Source organism: Hakea prostrata, chromosome 7 (genome assembly GCF_041222555.1).
Source record: "Hakea prostrata isolate BN-2017 chromosome 7, UWA_Hpros_2, whole genome shotgun sequence".
Classification (NCBI taxonomy): Eukaryota; Viridiplantae; Streptophyta; class Magnoliopsida; order Proteales; family Proteaceae; genus Hakea; species Hakea prostrata.
The window spans coordinates 62,250,792-62,267,478 of NC_142606.1; the positions used below are offsets into that span (position 1 = coordinate 62,250,792).

Consider the following 16,687-nt stretch of genomic DNA (forward strand, 5'->3'; position numbering starts at 1 on the left):
ACCAAGTTCCCATTTGCCCTATTGACCAAGAGAAAACAACCTTCACTTGCCCCTTTGGTACATTTGCATTTAGACGCATGCCTTTTGGATTATGTAATGCTCCAGCCACCTTTCAAAGGTGCATGATGGCCATCTTTTCTGATATGGTTGGCCAATCCTTAGAGGTTTTCATGGATGATTTCTCCATCTTTGGATCTTCCTTTGACGAGTGTCTCAACCGGTTATCACAAGTTCTTAAAAGATGTGTGGAGACCAACCTTGTTTTAAGTTGGGAGAAGAGCCATTTTATGGTTCAAGAAGGAATTGTCCTTGGACACATAGTGTCTGCACATGGTATTGAGGTCGATCCGGCCAAGGTTGAGGTTATTGCCAAACTACCCCCTCCCACTTCTATTAAGCAAGTCCGATCGTTCTTAGGCCATGCTGGATTCTATAGGCATTTCATTAAGAACTTCAGCTTGATTTCTAGACCCTTATGCAATTTACTTGCAAAGGATGCCCCTTTTACCTTTGATGAGAAATGCCTTCATGCTTTCCATACCCTTCGAGATTTATTGTCTAAAGCACCTATCTTGAAATCACCTGATTGGTATCTCCCTTTCGAGATTATGTGTGATGCATCTGATTTTGCTCTTGGTGCTATTTTGGGTCAAAAGGTAGATGGGAAACCAGTCGTTCTTTACTATGCTAGTAAGACCCTCTCAGATGCTCAGATGCATTATACTACTACTGAGAAGGAATTACTAGCAGTGGTTTTTGCCCTTGATAAGTTTCGTTCATATCTTTTGGGCTCAAAGGTGATTATCTATTCAGATCATACAGCTCTTCGGCACCTTCTCTCTAAGCCTGATGCCAAGCCTAGGCTCATCCGCTGGATTCTACTCCTTCAAGAGTTTGACCTAGAGATTAGAGATAAGAAAGGCTCAGAGAATGTTGTAGCAGATCATTTATCTCGGATTCCTCTTGATTCTATCCCCTCTAAGTTGATTAGTGAGACATTTCCTGATGAGCAATTATTCGCTATATCTTCTACATCTACACCTTGGTATGCTCATATTGTTAATTATTTTGTTACGGGGAGGATTCCTTCTGCTTGGGATAAGGCTGCTAAAGACCGCTTCTTCTCCTCACTTAAATACTATTATTGGGAAGATCCCGAGCTCTTTCGTTATTGTTCGGACCAAGTCATTCGTCGTTGTGTCCCCCGAGAGTGAGATTCAAAGTATTTTATCCTTTTGTCATACTCTTGACTGTGGGGGACACTTTAGTGGTAATAAGACTGCAGAAAAGGTGCTGCAGAGTGGTTTTTTTTGGCCTACATTGTTTAAGATGCCCATTCTTTTTGTAGAGCATGCCTTAGATGCCAACAGGTTGGCAATATTTCCCATAGAAACATGATGCCCCTTAGCCCCATTGTTGTTGTTGAAGTTTTTGATGTATGGGGTATTGATTTTATGGGACCTTTTCCTAAATCATTTGGTCATGAATACATACTTGTAGCAGTTGACTATGTCTCTAAATGGGTAGAAGCTAAAGCTACTAGGACCAATGATCATAAGGTAGTGATGTCCTTCATCCGAGCCATATTTTTAGCCGCTTTGGCTTTCCTAGAGCTATTATTAGTGACGGCGGTAGTCACTTCCGTCATTGGCGGGTTGGATCTTTGCTGAAGAAATACTCCATTACCCATAAGGTTGCCACTCCTTACCATCTTCAGACATCTGGTCAAGTGGAGGTTTCTAATCGTGAGATCAAGCGCATCTTGGAAAAGACCATTAGACCTTACCGCAAAGATTGGACTGTTAGATTAGAGGATGCATTATGGGCTTATCGAACTGCTTATAAAACTCCTATTGGTATGTCACCATACCGTTTAGTCTTCGGTAAAGCTTGTCATCTTCCTGTTGAGTTAGAGCATAAGGCATTTTGCGCAATTAAGACATTTAATTTTGATATGTCTGACGCTAGTTCTACTCGCCGTCTTCAATTATCTGAATTAGAAGAATTGCGTAATGATGCTTATGATAATTTGCGCATTTATAAGGACCGAGCCAAAGCTTTTCATGATAAACATATTACTCGGAAGTCCTTTGTACCTGATCAGCGAGTGTGGTTGTTTAATTCTAAATTGCGCTTATTTCCTGGTAAGCTTCGATCTCGATGGGATGGTCCTTATGTGATTGTTCAAGTATTTCCCCATGGTGCGATAGAGATCCGTAACCCACTCAATGGGCAAACCTTTAAGGTAAATGGCCAACGACTAAAGCCCTATATTGATGGCCTTGCTGATGGCCAACTTATTGAGGAGTTGGACCTAGAAGACTTGCCTCAAGACTCTTCATGAGTCTCTCACTGAGTCTGGCTGAAGACACTAAACTTAGCGCTTTATGGGAGGCAACCCATTTGTATAGATGTTATTTCTTGTTCTTTTTCTTCTCTTTTCTTTGTTTGTTGTTAGGTTTTACTGTAGCGTGCTCTATCATGATTTCAAACATCGGGTACACTCTTTCCTCTATTTGCTTCCATTATTTTTTTTGCATGCACTGAGGTCATTGCATAATTTAAGTGTGGGGGGGTGTCAACTCGAGTAAGACTTGTTGATAGTTGGTAGAGCATTGTCACAAAGATAAAAAAGTGCCCAATTTTTTTCTGGCTTTGGTAAGATAAATGTTTTAATTCCTTGCTTAGATACAAAATGAGAGTTTAAGTGTTTTAGAAATCCCATCTGATGTAATGAACACCCTCTTGAGAGAATAGTAATGGGTTTTACATTTTGAGACCGAGGCTGAATCGGAAAATAGGAATTCCAGGTAGTCCAAAAAGTTTGACCATCTAGTTATCTTGTATTGCCTTGTGCTTACGGTGACAAGTTGAGACCGATTTTAGACTATTTAAATGTGAAGTGAATTGAAGTATAATGTGAAAAAAGAAAAAGAAAAAAATATGCTGAAGTTTAAAGGTTAGACCTCCTTCTTAGTAACCGGGTCTCGGTGTCACCAACATCGTGCCTCGCGTCAAACAGTTGGGGTGTCTTTGGTCCAGTCTTGGCCTGTAGCCTAGTTGGCTTGAGTAAGTAAGTTCGAGGGGTATTCTACACCTAGTCCCTTAAGGCCATCTGGCTTGAGAGCGGCTGACCCAACACTCGTTACATAGGCCATCTAGAAAGCTTAAGAGGCAAGACATTGCACGAACTAGAACTGTGACCATTAAAGAAAGAAGTGAATTAATGTGCTTATAAAGGAGAAATGTCTAAGAAGGTCAATATTGCTTAGATCTTGAGTTCTTGGTATTATTTGGTATCTAGTTTAGTTTTATTTGAGGGTGAACTGGTAGACTGAAGATAAGAGGAGACTTCTCGATTGAATTGTTTGCCTAGAGCTAGACTCAAGAGAGGGTGTAAAGAGCTTAAGTGTGGGGGTGCCTATATTCCCTTCAATCTTTAGTGGAGTGTCCTTGTCTTGGAATCTATCTTTCTACTCTTACTACCGCCGTAATAATTAGAAGAGCACTTAAGAATTTTGTGTGTATATTCTCTCGCAAACACTCACGAGACACAACTCGTCCACTAGGGTAACCTAGGGGTTTAAAGGCTTGTTGCACATGCTAAGTGCAACCGTGATTCCTACGAAAGTGAGTTAGGTTTTTCTTTCTTTATTTTCTGTATTACTTTTATTGTTTTGTTTTGCTCGAGGACTAGCAAACACTCAAGTGTGGGGGTATTTGATAAGCATGCATTTACCATTATTTATTTGATTTAATTCCCCATACTTATTTAATTAAAGAGAGCTAATTGAGTATTTTTGTGTATTTTTCAGGAATAAGGTGATTTTGAATATTAGAGATAATATGGAGTAAAGTTGGCAAATATATTAGATATTGGTGGATTTTAAATCATGGCAGTCAATCTTGCTTCCCAAGAAATCATGAAAAGTGAGATCTTAGCCAAATTGGAAACAGGTGGAGGTCTAAGGAACAAAATTGGTAATAAATCTGAAAATCGGGTAAACAGACCTACCTTCAGTATTTTGGGCATATCTCTCTCGTATGAGCTTGGATTTCGATGATTCAAGATGCTATGGAACGATATTGAAAATATCTACAACTTTCCAGTTTTGAGTTTTTCCAAATTCCGAAAGAATAAAGGTCAAATCTACGGGTAAAGAGAGGGGATTCATTGTGTGCGGGAGACATAAAAGAGAAGCCAGCCACAGAGAAGAAAAGAAGAAGGCGAATGCGGCTCTGATCTCTCTCATTGCTGAAGAAGAAGACCACATCTCTCTCTCTCCCCCTATGTTTCATCTTTATTTTTCTTATGAACTTTATGATAATGAGTAGCTAGTTCCTTTTCTTTGGGATGTAGATGAACCATGCTTATTTCATTAAGTTGATTGTTCTATCTCTTCTAGTTGATTGTGTTTGAGTTTGGCCAAAGATGTTCTATAGCTCAGCGAACTAAGCGTGCCAAGCTTCCGCGAAGGACGATAGTCTTGCGAAGATAGGGCAATACCTAGGAAGACCATCCTTAATTTACTTTGAAGTATAGAGTTATATCGGTTAGGGAAAAGCATTGGGGATTCGAAATCCCAAAGATCTTCACATATTCATAATTTAAGTTTTTGCATTGATTAATAGATTTAGTTTAAATTTAGTTTTGTTGAATTCAATCTTAGTAACTTAGCCTTTCAGCTCCCCATAGTTCGACCCCGTACTTTCTGCTTGCTAGATTAGTATAGGATTTTATTTTTGATTGGTTAGCGACACGATCACTAATCAAAATCAAGAGTTACCTAATCAGGAAACAGAAATTACGTTAAAAGAAACAAAATTAAGAAACTAAACACACTACGAATCTGCCATGCACAAGCTAAAAGGGAGTCTCCCAACTAACAAAACAACCTAATCTATTAGATTAAAATGAAATAGAAGGTCCGGAAATATCCAGCATTGGTATTAAAATAAAAAATATAACAGAGAGAAAATTATAAAACAATCCCACGATTATGAGAACATGAAGATCTGTAAACCACAAGTTACATAAGCTGGAAATATCTCAGCATAAAACAAAACTAGAAAATCTCCAATTCACAAGCTACGTAAACCTTTGGATAGGCCCCACAATTCCTTATTTCTAGGCTTGAACATCCCTTGGCTACAGTTCCTGATTTCATCAAGAGAATGGACCCAAAACCAGACTGATAAGAACCTTCAAATCCCTACGAAATTCAATACAAAACTCAAGAATTACACAAGAATCACTGGTTTTAATGGTGCCAGTCACCCTAACACTTCACGGTGCCCTCAGCCAAAGGCTGCCCTACCTCACACTACAAAATACCTCATCCCCTCTCCTCCCAATCCCCCCCCCCTCTTCCACGTGGTGCCCGTCGTCAAGGTGAAGAAAAATTTAAAGTTTGGTCTTCAGATGTTTGCCACAGCCATTCCAATTCAGCAATATGTGCAGAGGCCCAATAGTAGGCCCCTTTCCAGAGACACATCTGGTATCCAATAGCATCACTCAGTTAATGACTTGCAATGATCTATGCTTTACTCTCGTCACCAAAGCCTCAGGGATGTCCTTCTCAGTACCCTCTTCAACCACAAGCAGCAGAGACTCAAAAATGTTTCCTGTGACTCGCCAATTGTCCAGTGAAGAGGTCATTATACTCGTTAACAACAGCTTCAATTGTTCTGTTGAATAAAGCCTCCTGAGTCTATAAGCTGTACAGCAGTCATAACTCTTACTAAGGTCAGCTGCATACGCACCATCGGACTTCAACTCAACTAGTCGCCCTACAATGTTGGATTGGATCAGCATGTGGACAAAGTAATCTCCTGCATAGTTTCGCACACAACTGCTTTTTGGTTCCAATGAATAACAGTGATGGGTTTCTTCCCAAAAGCTGATGGCATGACCTTCTTGAATCCTTCGACAGCCAACAAATCTACCAATGGAACAAATCTAAGGAGTTTCAGAAATTGCAGAAACAGAACACGTGGTCTTCTCGGGTTGTTGCTGGAAATATCTGCATACCTGCTCCTCATTCTCTAGAAAGAGCGTTTATCAAACAGATTCCCACCTGTTTCTATAGTAGGGGGAAACTTCTGCAGGAAGGAATATAAGTTGGTCTCCTTACTTGCATGCGCTTAATGGTGAATGCCTTGAGGTATCTCCCTTCCTAGAAGATCCTATTCCTGTGTTCGGTAACAAAAATTTCATTCCGAGATCTATCTAATCTGACTGAACTTCTAACCATCAGAACATCACCATCATGATCAGATCCACCGGGGTCTTCTCCGTAGCAGAAATGCCACACTGCTGCTGTCGTTTGCATCACCATAATCTGACTGAATTTCTAACCATCAGAACATCGCCAACACAATCAGATCCACCGGGGTCTTCTCCATAGCAGAGCTGCCACACCGCTGCTGTCGTTCACATCACCAAAACCACCCATGCTATACCACCCTCAACTCTTGTGGCCTCTGGATTGCAGCACTGCTCATGGCGGTGAAGATAGAAGATGGAATAGGGGGTTTGTTTTCGCCAGAGATGCAGAACCGCTGCCATCGTGACTGATGCGACCTCCTTCCACGCCATGTTCAGCACTCGCTGCCTCTGGTAAACTAGGCAGGTAGGGCTTGTCGTTGCCACGCCTGCTCAATAGTTGTAGGTTGAAGACGACGGTCCGTTAGACCGTTGATTTGGTTGAGCTGCGCTTTTGGGTCAATACAAAATGGGTTGAGCCCCTGGGGGCCGTTCAGAATGCATTTGATCTGAATTTGGGCCTAGATCAAAAGGCCAGAATGGGTCGACAGAAATGGGCTGGCAGCACAAGTAGAATTGGGCCTTCAAGATGGCCCAACCGCAGTGACTGTCTGGCCCATGCCAGTGCTTGGGCTTGATGTTGGGGTCCAAGGTTTAACCCTTAGCTCCTATGGGTTGAGTCGTCTAGTTGAACCGGGTTGGGGTCTTTTAAACAAACACAAAACCCTCTTTGGCATCGTCTTCTCCAACTGCAGTGAGAAGAAATCCTAGCGGCCGCGCGGAAATCTTCCAACATCAGTCCCCAAGCCTACTCAATTCACTCCCCCTCAACACCATTTGATTCGCCGGCATTAGCGCTCGCCCGTACTCCAGAACAGTAGGGGTTCAAAATCGAGCTTCTCCTCTTTCTTCTCCACGTTCAATGACAAGCACTGCTTGCAGCCAATCGGTGGTACCTCCCGACGACTGCCTCCAGTGCACTTTTTGTCGTTTTTCCGGCGTTATTCTGCTTATCCTGCGATTCCATCTCTCATTGAACATGATGGCAGTTGCATTTTGGTAAGTATCCAATCTTGGACTCAGACCTATCTCCCTACCAATACCGAAGTGGTTCTACAAGGCCTTCTTGAAACTCGAACAGTCCAACTCTGGCCATTCCTTCCGGCAGAGCCGCTCTAGCGCTTCTTCTTCTTCTAGGTAATGGAGAGCCACTGTTAACCATTGCTCCTTCTCGATCTGTTGTTCTCGACAGAAGATTTCAACTTCCATTAACCAATTCTGCACACTCTCTTCTCTGGTAAACAGAGATAAAGACATCTTGCCTCCCTCGAATCGTGGCTGCTCTGATAACAGTTGATAAGAACTTTCAAATCCACTATGAAATTCAATACAAAACTGAAGAATTACACAAGAATTCAATGGTTTTAATGGTGCCAGTCACCCTAACACCTCATGGTGACCTCTGCCAAAGGCTGCCCCGCCAAAAGCTTCCCCAACTCCACTACAAAATACCCCATCCCCTCTCCTCTCAATTCCCCCCCCCCCAGCATTTATAATCCCCTTAATCACCCCTAACTCTCACTCTCGCCACCCACCCCTTCCACGTGGCTACCTCCTAGGGTCCTATCACAGACCCTTAAAGGCTGTGGTCATCATGCTCCTCCAATAAACAGATCTATACATTATGGAGTACTAGAAATCCAACATGCCATTAAATGGCTCCCCTCAAATTCTTCACAAGGGTCATAAATGGAAAGTCATTGGAATCTGAAATTGGTTAATTTATAAAAGATAGAATCACAGTTCACCCAGCAAAACTATTGATTCCTTGGTTCAAGAAAAAATACGGAAGATGGAAAAGATGGAAATGACGGAGTTTAAAGTTGTGAAACACATCATTGCTGACAAGTTCCTTGCAGATATGGACTCCAACAGCATGGAGCCAGACAACAATTGCTCAATTTCAAATAATTTCTAGCTTACCAAATCAATCATGTCATCTGATAGTCATTTTTATTTTGAAAATATTAATTTATAAATGACTCCCAAGCAGTGTTGTCAAAGCATTCACCTAGGTGGCAAGGTGGTTTTTCAACCGCTTATTGACGGGCAGTTTTTTTCCCTTTTATCGTCTAAGAGCTACCACTTTGTTGCCTTGTTGCCTAGGCGTCCAGGCACTTTCGGAGCGCCTCAAATCGGTGTCGCCTCATTTTCAGGCAATAAGGCAACCGCTTTGGGGTATGAGGCATTGCCTAGGCATCGCCTCAAGAGCCTTAGACGCCTTATACCCCAAGGTGTCTGCTTTTTTTTCTTTTTTAAATCACATGGAAGATGCCAAATCGAAGGCATGTATTGAATTACTTATTAGATTCCAATTGTAAAGTATCTATTGTTTGAAGTTCAATCGCACTATAACTGATGTCTTGGGATTCCTCTTGATTCTTGCAAAGATATGCCCATAATTCGGATTGCAAGACCTAAGTATTGTCTTCCATTGTTTGTGCTATAAGTTTAGTTGCAAATCGTATACTAGTACCCCTGTTTCATTGAATTTCTCTCTTTTGAAAAATTCTGCTGCTACCTTCTTGCTTTACTACTTCTTCCGTTGTTTATTTCATAATCAAGTTTAGCCTTCTTTTTATCTAATACTTCTACAAAGACCTAGAGGACTATTTTTCCTTCATATCGAGATCTGTTAGAGTTTCAAATCTAGCAGAAGTTTGCTGCTATGGTCCGAGATCTGATATTATCTGCTACTGCAGCAACTGCTGTTGCACTTCTTCAGAGTGGATTGCTGCAACGACTATTACAATTTTGAGATTCCAAGCTCGTTTAATATATATTTTTTCCTGATCTAATTTGCTCCTGCCTAAGGGTTAGCGGTGGTCCAGAATTTTTTTTCCCCCTTGGTGCACAAGACTTTGTCTTGTGAGACGATTTTCTGCTGCTTGATCAACTATATTGGTGAATAATACACTGCTATGTGGCTGCTACTTTTCCTTCTTGAGTTTCTTTTGTGTTCATACTTTAAGATGCTTGTCACTGGTCATCATTAATTGTCCACGTGTAATGCTACACGTGAGGGGGAGAATGGTACCTTATTCTATATCTACTCAAGATGTGCTGATGGATATTATTTGTAAAGATCTTTGTCCTCAACTTATGGCATTCTACAATGATATCATTACATGTCTTTACCTATATTGTCCTTTACCTAACTACTTGGTCTGTAGTAACCCATACTACCTTACTTACTTGGTCTGCAGTATCCCATACTGTCTTTTAATTTACCTATTTGGTCCGTAGTAACCCATCCTGTCTTTTACCTTATCTATTTGGTTCATAGTAACTCATACTGTCTTTTACCTTACCTACTTGGTCTCTACTAGAACCCATCTTGTCCCTTTAACCTTACCTACTTGGTCCGCAGAACCCATCTCATCATCTTTTACCTTATCTATTTGGTCCATAGTAACCCATACTACCTTACCTACTTGGTCCACAGTAACCTATACTATTTTTTACCTACCTACTTGGTCCACAGTAATCAATATTGCCTTTTACCTACCTATACTTTGCCTATTACTTGCCTTCTTGTGAAGCATTTATATGGACATTGGAGTTGTAATTTTGAAGATTTAGTATAAATATTTCTCTCTACTACCGGCATTATGTAGATGGTGTCTTTGATCCTGCTATACTTATGGACATTGGAGTTGCAATTTTGAAGATTTAGTGTGGATATTTCTCCTACTACCGGCATTATATGGATAGTATCTTTGATCCTGTTATACTTATGGACTTTGTTCGTCTTCAACATCGTCGATTGTTCTTATTATTGGATGGTTCTATTGACATGAAGAATTAAAGTTTTTTTAAGTTGGTGTTGATTATCTCCTGGGTAAAGTTTTCTCAGTGTTTATTGACGTCTGCCATTGCTACACGATTCAAGATTGGTGCTACCTTTCAAGTTTATTCTTATTGTGCAAGCTGAAGTTTTCTTTGTGTACACTCCAGCTTGAGGGGGAGTATTGAAGTATATGCAAGTCTGGACTATTTTATTGTTCATGTTACTGTTCACGTGAACAGTAAAAACTGCATAGTTTCTATTTCTAATGTAGGAGTCTTGCTACATAAGTTTTGGGAGTTTTTAGAAAGCATAGTTTTTATTTTGGTGGTAGTTTCTACTTTCAGAATTTTCTATTTTAGGAGCTAGGAAGTTACTAAAGTTGTAATTTTTTGTTTCCTTTTTCTAGAGGACAATTACTTGTCTCTCAAGTTGTATTAGATTCATTAGAAGCTATAAATAAAAGGGCTCTGTGATTCTAGACTCTTAAGCAAGAATCACAAGCCTCTTCTACTAATTCTTCATCTCTCTTCTTCTTCTTCTCTCTTTTCTTTGTTCAAGTTCAACTACTGTTTTGATTATTTAATGCTTGTTTCCTAACAAATATCAAGCAATAACAACTTCAACACTAATATGGGACCAGAATCCATGGGAATCACAATGAACACACAAATTTTTATTCTAAATGGAATGTCCCACAATAAATAATCAGACCTTGGTAATTGGCATTGGCAAGTGGGTGATTTCTTTATACCTGGCTCTGCCTAGATTATCTTAATGACAAAGCTACCTCCTTAAACCATCAAAGCTTCCTCTTCTTCTATGACTAAATATTCAACAAACCACAGATACCATCTTCCCAGTTTGGACATACCAGTGTTCTACTCTCCATACTGCATCATCTAACTGCAGGAAATAAAATTATTAGATAGAGAACGTACCTGGCAGCATATGGGATGTTACGACTAATGAAACAACAAACACAATCTCAAGAAGGTTTTGCAGAACATGGCAGCCCAACCATCAGTTGAATAACCCCTTGGATGAAAGTAACAATAACTGTGCAGAATAATCTAATTCAATCAGTGGAAAACATGCAAAAGGCAGAGGTGGAAACCAGAGCGGAAAAGAGAGAGATAAGAATTGAGGTTGCCTTTTCTTTTTCTTTTTCCTTAGTGGAGTAGTTCTGTCTTACAAACCTCCATACATTAAGCCTACAGGCTCAGCTAATGGTGACCATTTGAGCTCCAATGTGAAGGCTTCTCAGGCACTGCAATCTGCAATTAAGAGAAGTTACCACAATATGTCAGGTCCAACCATCAATCAGTAAATCTCAAAATACAAGCCCCAGATGGTTGGAGGGGTCGATCAGTTTTGCAATTCATACGTCTCTGGCTATCCACAACCCACATTAATCAACTCCATGGGCAGCCACCAAAACCTCTCCCATAATCACGGAATCCCCCATGACCTGTTGGGCTATAGAAGCAGAAACAGAAAAAGACCATTTAACATTGAGAATTGGTTGAATATCAATGCAAAGAAAAATAAACCTACGTGTAAAAAAGATGAGAAACTCTACATGACTATAAAACAACAGGGCATAATTACCATCTAGAAATAGTCTACCATATCAACAATTCATGCCCAAAGCAGAGGATAAACTTTAATGGAACTAGAAGGTGAGGTCCAACATGCAACAGAAAGGTGGAAATTAAAGTTTAGGGAAACAACAAGGAGTACAAATACAGTTTTGGTTGATTTAGGAGATTATGTACATATTATTTAGTGGAATCCAGAAGTTACTGACAGAATGCATATATATAAACACCATTTACATAAAAATGTATGTACGAAGGAAGAGCACAACTTGATGGAGGAGGTGACGCTCCACACATTGCGGCTTTTTGTCCAGCTTCCTCAAGGATTTTAATAAGTTTCTTGGCAAATCTAGCATTTCCAGCAGTGATGAATGTATATGCTGTTCCCTTTGCCCCAGCCTGCCTGTTCGACCAATACGGTGGACATAATCTTCTAGGATCCCAGAAAATAATAATCTATCACAAATTTCAAATCCTGCACATATCTGTCATCACAACCAGGAAATAAGAAAAGAGATGAGTATTGAGTTGTTTCTCCAAGCTACAATGGCTATTCAACAAATTACACCCATCCAAGCCAATCTTTATTTATTCTTATCAACATATTGAAGATCTCATCCACAGTACATTATGTAGCATCCACATCCATCCACCTGAATGCTAACATTAATAATCTTTTAAAATGAGGATCTTGATGTATGGAATAAAACAAATCTATCTAAAAGACAACTGATAAACAAATACCATCCATGCACCATCGATAGAGTTATAATCATAACAATGTTAGAGCTTAAACCTACATTTTTGTTTTATTCCTAGAAGACTAATGAACATACAATCCAAGCCTAATACAGATTCCATGCCTATACTCATAATATATCAGGTCAAATAGGTGTCCTGAAGGTACTTAAAGAACCCAGTTACCATTGATCCAGGCAAGCACTGTAGATACCCAAACCACGTGCTGCTACATTTGTTGCAGTCATTATGGGCATAATGGGCCTCCTGCCAGCTTTGAACTCTGAAAGTAACCAATCTCTCTCTGCTTGACTCTTATCTCCATGGATTGAAAGGACAGGCCAACCATCCATCCGAAGCTGTCTGGTGTTCTGGACACAAACTTTCTTGGTATCCATGAATATCAAGAACCTGCTACTACTATCCATGATGTCATCTAGCAGCTTCACCAACCTAAATCATCAACCAGATTAAAATTAGTGCATCCAATCTCATGCATGCGCCAATGTATTACAACTGGTGTAAGACTGTGAGTAACCTACTACTTGCCATATTTCTGATTCTCTGAAACGATATCCACATGCCAGTGAATTGCATGGTTAGCTTTCAAATCAGGTGAACTAACAATCACCTATGCCAAATAAAGCCAATTAAATGCGCATTAACAGGAGCCAAGAGATAAGGAGCCCAAAAGTCAATTATCTATGACACTAAAAGCTTTTCACTGTCTAACCTTGTATGGATTATAAACGAACTACCTTGCAAGCTGTTCAACCTCCTTGGGCCATGTAGAACTCCAGTATAAAGTTAAAAAGTTATCTAGAAATTTCAACTTTCAACATTAAAATTACCTTTTACCAAGTCTTGGGAGTGGCAGAAATTAAAAATCTGTCTCTCTTTTGAGTTGATTTCAGTGCTTGAGAAGATTGAGGATAATTCGATGGTTCAAGTATCAAGCTTCAACCAAATAATGAGAACCGTTCAACTCGAAAGAGAAACAGAATGGGTTAAAACAATAGAGGGGTAACTTGGATGTTTAAAAATATCATAGAGAAGGAGAGGTGAGAGTTCAGTTTTATGGGGGAATCAGATGTAAAAGTTTGAGTAGGGGAGCATTAGTACATAAGAGTACTGGATGTATAAGGGAGTAAAATGGAATAACTTAAACCACTTATTTAGGCAAGAGAACCAAATAAACAGATCTCTACAGCACGAATTCTTCATTATTCCATGTTAGAAAAATCTTGAAATGATGAATCAAAGGAAGGCTTGTAACCTTCATCCTTCATTTGCTTCAATAATCTCTGTATCAAGTTACGTACTGCAACAATTTGTGGGTGCAACTGATCTCCAACAACAAATACATGCACCCTGCTCTTAACCTCAATCCAACTACAACCAGGTGTTTTGTTCACTCCCCGAAATCTCATTGCCCTTCTAACACGCTCTACATCTTCCCGCCTACCTAAGGAAGTATAGATACTTGACAGTAACACATAAGCTGATGATTCTTGGGACCCAAGCTCCATTAGTCTCTCCCCTGCATATATTCCTATATCAAAATTACGATAATTTCGACATGCACTCAACAAAATGCGCCACAAACACATTCCATGGTCAATGGGAACTGAGTCAATGAACTCTTTGGCTAATTCAAGTTTGCCAGCACGGCTGAGGATATCAACCATGCAAGCATAGTGTTCTACCATTGGAACTATGCCATATTCATCAAACATCAACTTGAAGTAGACCCAACCTCTCTCTACTAAACCCATATGGCTACAAGCAAAGAGAATGTTAACAAATGTGACAGAGTCTGGCTTTGTACCCTCCAATCGCATCTCCTCAAATAGCTTGAGGGCTTCATCACCACGACCATTTTGAGAGAGACCGGATATCATTGAATTCCATGAAACCACATCCTTCACAGGCATCCGTCTGAAGGCAACGTTAGCATCTTCAAGGTTCCCACACTTTGCATACATGCTTGACAAGGTATTTCCTATTGGGAATTCTAAAGTAAAACCGTACTTAACAGTGCAAGCATGAATTTGCTTGCCGAGATCCAAAGCTGCAAGACTGGAACAGGCTTTAAGGACACTAGCCATGGTTAACTCATTAGGGAAGATCCCCTCCGTCATCATAATACCATACAAATTCAAAGCCGCCTCATTCTCCCCATTCTGTACATACCCTCCAATCATTGAAGTCCACAACACAAAGTCAGGATCTTTTATTTGATCAAAACCCTTACGAGCATCAATGACTTCACCACATTTTGCATACATGTCAACTAATGAGGTCCTTATAAAAGTTTGCGATCCGAATCCCAATTTCAACAAATAGCCATGAATTTGCTGTCCTTCCCTAATAGCACCTATCTCGCTACAAGCACTGAGTACCCCAACGAAGGTGAACTCACTTGGCCTGAACCCAACATTCTGCATCTCTGAGAAAATCATTAAAGCATTGTTAGAATCCCCAGTCTGAGCATACCCAGTAATTAGAGCAGACCAACTGATAGAGTTCTTGTCACTAGAGGACTTGAATGTCTGAAGTGCATCATCCAAGCTCCCACATTTTGCATACATAGTGACAAGAGAATTCCCAACAGAAATAAATGATAACAACCCAATTTTAAGTGCAAAACCATGTATTTGCTTTCCACACAATATGTATTCAGGAAGAGCCAATGCACTAAATATACCAGTAAGTACAAATTCATTCACTTCCTCCTCTTCCTGAAGCATTAATTTCAACAATGCAGAAGCTTCCAGTGCAAGTCTTTGAGTAGAATATCCAGAAATCATTGCAGCCCAAGAAACAGAATTCCTTTGGGGCATCCTATCAAACACATTGCGGGCTTCTAAAAGAAGGCCAGATTTGCAGTACATATTTAACAGAGAGCTGCCCACAAACACATCAAAATAGTTGTCAGTCTTGATTGCAAGGGAGTGAGCCTGCTGTCCAACTGAAGCTTCCGAGAGATTGGAGGCAGCTGTAAAAATGCCAGTAAAAGTGTGGGAATTGGGCAGGGTGTTCTCAGCTCTCATCATACGAAACAGCTCCATGACATTAACAGAGCCTACACGGCCTTGTTGAGAGTAGCCATTGATAATGCAGTTCCATGAGACGACGTCTTTGGTCTGTATCTCCTCAAACTTGAGCGCAGCTTCAACCAAGTTACCACACTTGGCATACAGGTTAACAAGACTATTAGCTAAGTAGATATCTGAACCCAGACCAATTTTCAAGATTTGGGCATGCAGAGCTCTTCCTTTACAAAGGTTCTTTTGCTCTGTGAACTGCAGCAGAGAAGTGAAGAAGAAGCGAGACAGTGTATTCATCACATTGAGAAGCACCTTCTTTCCGGAAATGCTTCCTGCACTTGCTTGATTGATTACGATAGGCAAATTTATTTTGATTTTGTTAACCTAGGATTGCAAATCCATCACAAGATGGTCCAAATTGATAACAAAGCTACAGTAGAAGAGTTAAATTTAAGAGTTACAATAAGAAACGGAGAAAGGGGAAAACAAAAGCAACAACGGAGAAACCAATAAAGAGGATAGAGAAAGAAAGTAGGTAGTAGTTATAGACAAAAACCCAAGAAGAGCTCGAACTCCAGTACTCCATAACTAGTCAACTTCTTCAATAGAATCTTCATCTTCTTCAGTTCCAACTGAGTTCTTTCTTCTTCAAGAGGAGGAACACGACTGTTGTTAACCTATTCACGACGGAGACGAAGGAAGATATGCAGGGGAAACGCATTGATCCTTGGTACACCTAAAGTGAACTAAAAACCTATCATTACCATGAACCTCGCGCGGTGATAACACCTTCCCACCAGCTATCATCAAAGCTATCATCTCTGAGGATTGCAGCCTTAAACCATGCACGCCTCAAGTCAGGGTTGTCGAAGAAAGCTTACACCTCTGCTCCTCTGCTCCCTTTAGAGAATATCTCGCTCCATGGCCTGCGAAGAAAGAGGCAGAGACGACGGCAATTGTGTGTCGATCCTTTCTCCCTTCAAGTGAGTCGTTTCAGGTTGGACCGGTGTGCTGGTTTGTTGGCCGGTTTAACAGTGTAATCACTTAAACACGGTTAAGATTTTAAGCCGTCCACATGACGCTCGTTCAGTAGCAGCAGCCGCTGGATGGCCGCTGGAACGAGCGCCGCAGACGATCTCAGCCCCTTACATAAGGATCTATTTTTCGTATCGATTATCATTTTTAG

General features: G+C 40.4%; 2 protein-coding genes across 2 annotated transcripts; one reads left to right on the top strand and one right to left on the bottom strand.

Annotated features, from left to right (window-relative positions):
- Positions 1-1,394: 1,394 nt before the first annotated feature.
- Positions 1,395-2,344, top strand: LOC149011614 (uncharacterized). The gene is made up of 2 exons (XM_089162706.1): positions 1,395-1,559; positions 1,673-2,344. The coding sequence occupies exons 1-2, from the start codon at positions 1,395-1,397 to the stop codon at positions 2,342-2,344; spliced, it is 837 nt and encodes a 278-aa protein (XP_089018832.1).
- A 10,651-nt stretch (positions 2,345-12,995) lies between these two features.
- LOC149011615 (Tetratricopeptide repeat (TPR)-like superfamily protein) lies at positions 12,996-16,061 on the bottom strand. The gene has a single exon (XM_089163244.1). It carries the CDS (start codon positions 15,796-15,798, stop codon positions 13,675-13,677), a length of 2,124 nt encoding a protein of 707 aa, XP_089019370.1. The 5' UTR covers positions 15,799-16,061; the 3' UTR covers positions 12,996-13,674.
- Positions 16,062-16,687: the final 626 nt, after the last annotated feature.

Coding starts and splice junctions, on each gene's coding strand:
- LOC149011614 (XM_089162706.1), top strand. CDS start 1,395: ATGATGCCCCTTAGCCCCATTGTTGTTGTTGAAGTTTTTGATGTATGG. Junction 1,560..1,672: donor CTAGGACCAATGATCATAAG/GTAGTGATGTCC, acceptor TCTTTGCTGAAG/AAATACTCCATTACCCATAA.
- LOC149011615 (XM_089163244.1), bottom strand. CDS start 15,798: ATGAATACACTGTCTCGCTTCTTCTTCACTTCTCTGCTGCAGTTCACA.